The sequence below is a fragment of the Calliphora vicina genome, chromosome 4 (genome assembly GCF_958450345.1).
Source record: "Calliphora vicina chromosome 4, idCalVici1.1, whole genome shotgun sequence".
NCBI lineage: Eukaryota > Metazoa > Arthropoda > Insecta > Diptera > Calliphoridae > Calliphora > Calliphora vicina.
Genome location: NC_088783.1, coordinates 117,535,092 through 117,544,764, shown reverse-complemented (window position 1 = coordinate 117,544,764; position 9,673 = coordinate 117,535,092). Strand labels below are relative to the sequence as shown.

The 9,673-nt window shown below is 26.5% G+C and overlaps 1 protein-coding gene across 1 annotated transcript; it reads left to right on the top strand.

Annotated features, from left to right (window-relative positions):
* LOC135956839 (zinc finger protein 23-like) lies at positions 1-7,483 on the top strand. Its single transcript, XM_065507435.1, has 6 exons — positions 1-1,194; positions 3,704-4,288; positions 4,396-4,482; positions 4,552-5,076; positions 6,573-6,713; positions 6,782-7,483. Exons 1-6 carry the CDS (start codon positions 276-278, stop codon positions 7,450-7,452), a joined length of 2,928 nt encoding a protein of 975 aa, XP_065363507.1. The 5' UTR covers positions 1-275; the 3' UTR covers positions 7,453-7,483.
* The last annotated feature ends 2,190 nt before the right edge of the window (positions 7,484-9,673 follow it).

The following is a 9,673-nucleotide window of genomic DNA, read 5'->3' as shown; positions in this document are numbered from 1 at the left end:
GTAAAATTCTTTTTCTATATATTTTGCAGCAACAACAATTTTATTAGTGTGTGAAAAAAAATTATTTATTAAACAAGAAGAGCATAAAATGAAATTAAAACAAAAACAACAAATGTACATAAACAAGTTTTAAATAAACAACAACAAAAAAAGAAAGAAAAACCAAACAAATGTCATAAACAAAGTGTTTTAATGAGAACAAAAAAAGAATTTGATACCAATTGATAAAAATCTGTAATTTTTACAAAAAAAAAACTTGTAAAATAAATGGAGTTATGGATCAACTGGAACAATTGGAAGCATGTCGTATTTGTGTAACCTGTTTTCCCCTACAAGAAATGGATTTTATCAATATCTTCCAACCCAATGAAGAATTTCAGCCAGAACTTGATTTCATACAAAACGAAATACGCCAGTGGCAATTGAAAATCCAACCCGATGATGGGCTGCCACAACGCATCTGTGCAAATTGTTTTGCCAAATTCTGCAGCATTGAGGCGTTTCGTAAGGAATGTGAGGCCTCACAGGAAAAGCTAATTGAGACATTAATGCAACAAAACACAACAACTGATGATAACGAGCAACAAAATGTTATTAAAAATTCCGAGCCTCCCTTGCCCTTAATGGGTAATTATGAGTCGGGCAGCAGTGTGGTGTTAGATTCCAGAAACAATGTTTTAGTTTCTTCCGTAAATTTAACACAATCGGATGTGTCTCTCAATGATTTTCCCGTCTTTGATCAGCAATTCTCACATTTCGACAATTCTGCTCTAATGGATACCTCCTCCACTTTGCTGGATAGCAATCTTATAGCAGCAGATACCTCCCAAGAATTGGGCTTTTTACCGTCACAAAACCTATTTACATTTGAGACTGCCGAACCACCCTCAACGGTTACACTGCCATTAGTTGAGACTGATAGTACGTCCATGATGAATGAGATTCTCCAGGAGAAGACAGGCGGCGCTGAGGAAATTAGCATTAAACAAGATCTCGAAGATATGTTACAACGCAGTATTATACCAACTACAACCAAATTAACACAACAACAACAGCAGCAAAGACCTAATTTAAGCGGAGATCAACAGCCTAGTGCTGCTGGCAACACAATGACCATAAAGTTGGAACAGCATATTAAAAAGGAAATTGAACAACCATATTGTGGTAATAATTATGGAATGAGAGGGAGGAATGGTAAGTGAAAAACAAAAAATTGAGAATTTTAGAAATTTTCTTTAGGAATTTTCATAATTTTGACAATTTTTTCGAGAAATTTAAAACATTTCTCTACAAAATTTGTCAGTTATCGATATTTTAGAAAAATTTTCCAGAAATTTCCATAGTTATTGTTAATTTCATAAATTGTCTATAAAAATGTTTCTAGTTCTTGATAACTTTGAACATTTCTACAGAAATTTCTCAAGTTATAAATTTTTTCTCGGAAATTTTCCAGTTATCACCAGAAATTCTCATAGTTATCGATAACTTTGAAAATTTTATATAAATATTTCTCCAGTTATCTTTAAAAATTCCCTTAGTTATCGATAATTTTTGAAAAGTTACTAAAGAAATTTTTTCAGTTATCGATAACTTTGCAACTTTTCTCTAAATATTTCTTCACTTATCGATAACTGTAGAAATATTTAGAGAAAATTTTATAGTTATCGATAACTATGGAAATTTCTGGAGAAAATCTTCTAAGTTATCGATAACTGTAGAAAATTTTCACAGTTATCGATAACTGGAGAAATTTTTTGCGAAAATTTTCAAAGTAATCGATATTTTGGGAAATTTTTAAAGAAAATTTTCAAAGTTATCGATAAGTGAAGAAATATTTAGAGAAAATTTTCAAAGTTATCGATAACTTTGAAATTTTTTTTTAACAATTTCCCAAAATATCGATAACTTTGAAAATTTTCTCAAAAAATTTCTCCAGTTATCGATAACTGTGAAAATTTTCTACAGTTATCGATAACTTAGAAGATTTTCTCCAGAAATTTCCATAGTTATCGATAACTATAAAATTTTCTCTAAATATTTCTCTACAAAATTTGTCAGTTATCGATATTTTAGAAAAATTTTTCAGAAATTTCCATAGTTATTGTTAATTTCATAAATTGTCTATAAAAATGTTTCTAGTTCTTGATAACTTTGAACATTTCTACAGAAATTTCTCGTTATAAATTTTTTCTCGGAAATTTTCCAGTTATCACCAGAAATTCTCATAGTTATCGATAACTTTGAAAATTTTATATAAATATTTCTCCAGTTATCTTTAAAAATTCCCTTAGTTATCGATAATTTTTGAAAAGTTACTAAAGAAATTTTTTCAGTTATCGATAACTTTGCAACTTTTCTCTAAATATTTCTTCACTTATCGATAACTGTAGAAATATTTAGAGAAAATTTTATAGTTATCGATAACTATGGAAATTTCTGGAGAAAATCTTCTAAGTTATCGATAACTGTAGAAAATTTTCACAGTTATCGATAACTGGAGAAATTTTTTGAGAAAATTTTCAAAGTTATCGATATTTTGGGAAATTGTTAAAAAAAAATTTCAAAGTTATCGATAACTTTGAAAATTTTCTCTAAATATTTCTTCACTTATCGATAACTTTGAAAATTTTCTTTAAAAATTTCCCAAAATATCGATTACTTTGAAAATTTTCGCAAAAAATTTCTCCAGTTATCGATAACTGTGAAAATTTTCTACAGAAATTTCCATAGTTATCGATAACTATGAACATTTTCTCTAAATATTTCTCTAGATATCGATAACTTTGAAAATTTTCTTTAACAATTTCCCAAAATATCGATAACTTTTAAAATTTTCTTTAAATATTTCTCCAGATATCGATAACTTTGAAAATTTTCTCCAGAAATTTCCATAGATATCGATAACTTTGAAAATTCTATCTGAATAGCTCTCCAGTTATCGATAACTTTGCAAATTTTCTTTATCGATAACTATAATAACTTTCTGAAAAATGTTTTGCAGTTATCGATAACTTAAAAAGTTTCCTCCAGAAATTTCCATAGTTATCGATAACATTTGAAATTCTCTCTGAATAGCTCTCCAGTTATCGATAACTGGAAAATATTCTTTAAAAATTTACCAAGTTATCGATAACTTTGAAAAGTTTCTAACGAAATCTCCATCTATCGATAACTTTAAAAATTAAAAAAAAATCCCTAGTTATCGATAACTTTGAAAATTTTCTCTAGAAATTCCCCAGTTATCGATAACTTGGAAAAAATTTTATACAAATTTAGCTTATCGTTAATTTTTATCACTTTCTCTATAAATTTCTTTAGCTATCGATAATTTTTTCTTTTAAAAATGTCCACAGTTATCGATAACTTTTAAAAATTTCTCTAGAAATTTCCATATTTATCGATAACATTGAAAAATTTCTCTAAAAAGTTCCATAGTTATCGATTACTTTGAACATTTTGTAACAAAGTTTCTCCAGTTATCGATAACTTGAAACATTTTCTCATAAAATATCCACATTTATCGAAAACTTTGACATTTCCAAAAATTTTCAAAAAATAATATCAAATTTATCGATTTTCTACAAAAACGTTTTATAAAATTTTCGATAATTAAAAAAAAATTCTATACAAATTTCCAAAATTATCAATAATTTTAAGAAAATTCCGAAGTTGTGTTAAAATTTCATAATTTTTCATTTTCCAGACTATCAAAATACCACAATAACATTCTTAAATCGCGAGGACACCAACTCCGACATTGAATGCGACGACTCTGACATGAATGCCCGTTTAAAGGGTCAATCTTATGCTTGCCATTATTGCTTCTGTCCCGAAACTGGACCCATCGAACATCTTGTCTTCCCCAATGAAGATGCTCTCTCGCAGCATTTCTTCGACATACACGACCCCAATCGCCCCTACACTTGCCCCAAATGCCCACAATCGTACAAGACTCAATTGTTGCGTGACAATCACGTAAGACTTATACACAAAATCACCGAGATACAAACGTGTAACTATTGCCAGAAACGTTTGAAAGGTTCCACGGATGTGCATCAATACAATTGCCAATATGTTGGCGACTGGGAGTGTCAACACTGCAAGGAGAAATTCCCCAATACACCACTCTATCGTTTTCGCTTGCATCAGCGTCATCACGAACGCATCAAGCATTTCAAGTGCCGTTTGTGTGAACGTACATTTATGAGAAAAGCCAACTTGGAAGCTCATCAAAGGATGCACAAGGCCGAAGTACAGTGCGCGCACACATGCAACATATGCAAAGCCAGTAAGTGAAATCAAGAAATCTCATTAAAAAAAACTGTTGTTTTTTCTATTCAACAAATATCGATTACATTGCTTTATTGTTCATTAAATTAACCTTGTGTTTAATAGGTTTTGTCGATGACTATGAGCTAAAACGTCATAAATATCAACAACATAGTGCTGAGGCCCCTCTCAAGTGTAAATTTTGCCATAAAGGTATAAATTGCAATTAAAATGATTTTTGTTTCTGTTTTCATTTTGCCACTATTGTTCTATTCTATAAAGGTTTTTCTTCGCATGTTTTTCTACAACGACACATGAATAAATTTCATCCAGACTTGGCAAAAAATCACAATAATAACAATAACAACTCATCCACAGCATCGTCATCATCCAACAACTCGCCCACTGAGCTGCAACACACTTGTCTGAATTGTAATGAGGGTTTCAAAACGTTGCTAAAGTTACAGAATCATTTGATTTTGGGTCGCGATAAGAACGGCAATTGTTTGTATACCACGTGCAACAAACAGGAGCGTCGTAAACTTCAGCGTCAGGGTGTATTTCCTTGTTTCCATTGCCCCAGACGTTTCCACTTGAGGTCACAACTGGACAAACATTTAAATACACATGACGCTCGTTTACGACCCTTTCAATGCGAACAGTGTGTGATGCGTTGCCGCACCACTTTCGAATTGAAGCAGCATGTAAATGTGGCCCATTTGAATATCAAGGCGTTTTCATGCGATAAATGTGGTAAATCTTTTGGCTATAAGAAAGATCTAAGAGATCATATGCTATTTCATGCAGGTGAGATTTAATGACATTTTACTTATTTTTATTAAAAAAGTAGTAGATAATTTAGTACTAAATAGGAAATTTTTAAGGAAAATTGGGTTTACATAAATTAAATTTTTGAAAGAATTATATTCTTTATAAAAACTACTAAATTTAATACTTTTTTAAAAAAGTAGTATTTCTACTACTATTTTTAAAATTGATGAAATCAATATTTTTAAAATCTCTGTTAAATATTTAACATATTTAGTACAAAATTTTACTAATTTTATTATATTTCTAAAAAAAGTAGTAGAAAATTTAGTACTTATAAGAAAATTTTAAAGAAAAATTGTGTTTCCATAAATTAAATTATTAAAAGATTTATATTCTTTAAAAAAAACTAAAAAAAAAATAATATTTTAAAAAAAGTAGTATTTCTACTACTATTTTTAAAATTGATAAAATTAATATTTTTAAAATCTCCATTAAACGTTTAACAAATTTAATACAAAATTTTAATGAATTTGTTACATTTTTTAAAAAAGTAGTAGATTATTTTTTTATACTAAGGAAAATTTTTAATAAAAATTGTGTTTTCACAGAGTTAATTTATAAAAGAAATATTTTAATGGCAAAAAATTAGTAAATTTAATACTTTTTTAAAAAAGTAGTATTTCTACTACTATTTTTAAAATTGATGAAATCAATATTTTTAAAATCTCTGTTAAACATTTATCAGGTTTTATAAAAAAATTTAATCAATTTTTTACATTTTATAAAAAAGTAGTAGATAATTCATTATACATAAGAAAATTTTTGATTAAAATTATGTTTTTACAAAGTTATTTTATAAAAGAATAATTTTCATTAAAAACAAATGGCAAATTTAATACTTTTTTAAAAAGTAGTATTTCTACTACTATTTTTAAAATTGTTCAAATCAGTATTTTTAAAATCTCTATTAAACGTTTAACAAATTTAATACAAAATTTTAACGAATTTGTTACATTTTTTAAAAAAGTAGTAGATAATTTTTTACTTATAGGAAAATTTTTAATAAAAATTGTGTTTTCACAAAGTTAATTTATAAAAGAAATATTTTCATTACAAAAAATTAGTAAATTTAATACTTTTTAAAAAAAGTAGTATTTCTACTACTATTTTTAAAATTTTTCAAATCATTATTTTTAAAATCTCTATTAAACGTTTAACAAATTTAATACAAAATTTTAATGAATTTGTTACATTTTTTAAAAAAGTAGTAGATAATTTTTTACTTATAGGAAAATTTTTAATAAAAATTGTGTTTTCACAAAGTTAATTTATAAAAGAAATATTTTAATTACAAAAAAATAGTAAATTTAATACTTTTTAAAAAAAGTAGTATTTCTACTACTATTTTTAAAATTTATGAAATCAATATTTTTAAAATATCTATTAAAAATTAAACACGTTTTTTTAAAAAATTTACTACTTTTTGTAAAAATGTGCCTTTTTAATCGTCTTATTTCTTTGTGTTTGTTTAGAAATCAATGTGCATTGCACCGAAGATGGTTGTGATTATGCGTGTAAAAATGAAAAGGCTTTAAATGATCACATACGTCACAAACATCGTTTATTGTCCTGTGAATATTGTCATGAGCAATTTACCCGGCAAAAATTAACAGGTAAGATTTGTTTTTATTTATTTTTGGCATAAAAAAAGTCTATACAAAAATTTGTTTCCGTTTTACAGCTCATTTACGTAAAATACATCGGGCCGAAATTGATGTAGAATTGGCTGGTGAATCTGATAACTATTATAAATCTCAATTACTTAATAATAACAATGATATTACACAAATCTCGTTTAATTTACTTAATACTCAACAAACACAACAACAACAAACGCAATTAGCAAAAACTTCACCACAACTGCCACCCACATCATCATCTCAAACTTTAAATGCTGCAATAAACAGTAATCAACTGCAAACACAAACATCTCTAACAAGCTTATCATCAGTCTCATCGCCCTCATCATCTCTATCACCTACAACTTCATTATTAACAGCATCCATTACAGCAGCTTCAACATCTTGTTTAACACCCACAAAATGTACTAATTTAAATACCAACTCTACTTCCATTTCTAACCACAATCTAATGGTGGATGATGATGTTGATCATCATCATCATGATCAATTGTGTAACATATTTGCTACAGCTGCTCATGAGGCAACAAACTCGAATGCTTTGGCATTAAATGGTTTGGTGTCTAGTGAACATGATTTGAATTTAGTGACCAATGAGACCACCAATATGTTTTTGGTGCCCTCAGCAACATCGAACACCAATGACAACCAATTAGATCAGTATTTTATGGCCTCTTTAATTGATACTGAACAAGAAATAATCGTTACATAGCATCAAATATTTTAAATAAGCATTTTACAAAACAAAAAAGAAACAACAAAAAAAGTAGTAAGTTCTAAAACAAAAAAGGCATTGATGCTTTCATTATTATACAACCATTTATATATTAATATTATTAAGCTTATAGTATTTAGAAAAAAACATTTTAGAAATCTCTTAAAATTCCCTTCCTTCCCTTTTAAACAAAATCTTTTTAGATTAAAAAAAAAACACCAAAACAAACTCATATTAAATCCAGCTAAAAAACTTTTACAAAAAGGCTTTTATACTTAAATTTTGAACTAAATTCAAAACTAAATTATTTAAAAATCTCTCCAAGTATTTATTAAGTGCAACATAAACTACAAAAATTCCCCCAAACCACCACCATCATTCCCCCCCTAGCACAAAACGAAATTTTTATTTTTTCTAACTTTATTTTAAGATTTTTTTTGAAAAAAAATCTTTATTTTAAATTATTTTATTTATTTAAAAGTTTTAAAATATTTATTTCATCTTTATTTATTTGAAACATTTATTTACTAACTTTTTATAGCTAAAGCAAACTCAGTTCAAAACTATATAAACTTTAGATATTCAGAAAACTTTTCAAGACCCGCAGTATTGACCTTAATCTAATAAAAAACATTTCAAGAAATTTTCTAGGTAACTACAATAGGTAGATAAATATATATTATCCAAAATTTTTAATATTTTTTTTAGAAAATTGTTAGGAAATTTTTAAAATTTAGAAAATTTTCAATATTATCGATTGCTGAGGAAATTTTTTTTGGAAAATTTTAAACTTATCGATTACTAAGGAATTTTTGTTTTAGAAAATGTTCAAAGCTATCGATTTCTATGGAAACTTTTATATAAAATATTCAAAGTTATCGATAACTAAGGAACATTTTTTAGAACTATTAAAAACTTTCGATAATTAAGAAATTTTTATAGACACTTATTTAAAATGATTGACTTTTTTAAACCATTTTAAAAGTTTTCAATAGTTAATGAATTATTTTAGGACATTTTCAAAGTTATCGATAACTAAAGATTTTTTTTATCGATAACTACAGAACAATTTTTACAACTATTAAAAACTATCGATAATTATGAATTTTTTTAGACAAATTTCAAAGTTATCGATAACTAAGGAAACTTTTATTGAAAATTAAAATTTTCAAAGTTATCGATAACTAAAATTTTTTAGAAAATTTTATTTTAGAGAACATTTTTTAATAAAAATTTTAAAGTTATGGATAACTGAGTAAATTTTTTTTAGAAAATTTTCAGTTAAACATTTCTAGATAAAATTGTCATAGTTACCATAACTAAGGACTTTTTGTTTGGAAAATTTTCACAGTTATCGATAACTGGAGAAATTTTTATAGAAAATTTCCACAGTTATCGATAACTGGAGAAAGTTTTATAGAAAATTTTCACAGTTATCGATAACTGGAGAAATTTTTATAGAAAATTTTTACAGTTATCGATAACTGAAGAAATTTTTATAGAAAATTTTTACAGTTATCGATAACTGAAGAAATTTTTATAGAAAATTTTTACAGTTATCGATAACTGGAGAGATTTTTATAGAAAATTTTCACAGTTATCGATAACTGGAGAAATTTTTATAGAAAATTTTTACAGTTATCGATAACTGGAGAAATTTTTATAGAAACTTTTCAGTTATCGATAACTAGAGAAATTTTTATAGAAATTTTCATAGTTATCGATAACTGAAGAAATTTTTATAGAAATTTTTTACAGTTATCGATAACTGGAGACATTTTTATAGAAAATTTTCACAGTTATCGATAACTGGAGAAATTTTTATAGAAATTTTTCACAGTTATCGATAACTGGAGAAATTTTTATAGAAAATGTTCACAGTTATCGATAACTGGAGAAATTTTTATAGAAAATTTTCACAGTTATCGATAACTGAAGAAATTTTTATAGAAAATGTTCACAGTTATCGATAACTGGAGAAATTTTTATAGAAAATTTTCACAGTTTTTGATAACTGGAGAAATTTTTATAGAAAATTTTCACAGTTATCGATAACTGAAGAAATTTTTTTAGAAAATTTTCACAGTTATCGATAACTGAAGAAATTTTTTTAGAAAATTTTCACAGTTATCGATAACTGAAGAAATTTTGTTAGAAAATTTTCACAGTTATCGATATCTGGAGAAATTTTTATAGAAAATTTTCACAGTTATCGATA

Coding starts and splice junctions, on each gene's coding strand:
- LOC135956839 (XM_065507435.1), top strand. CDS start 276: ATGGATCAACTGGAACAATTGGAAGCATGTCGTATTTGTGTAACCTGT. Junction 4,483..4,551: donor GTGTAAATTTTGCCATAAAG/GTATAAATTGCA, acceptor TATTCTATAAAG/GTTTTTCTTCGCATGTTTTT. Junction 6,714..6,781: donor TACCCGGCAAAAATTAACAG/GTAAGATTTGTT, acceptor TCCGTTTTACAG/CTCATTTACGTAAAATACAT.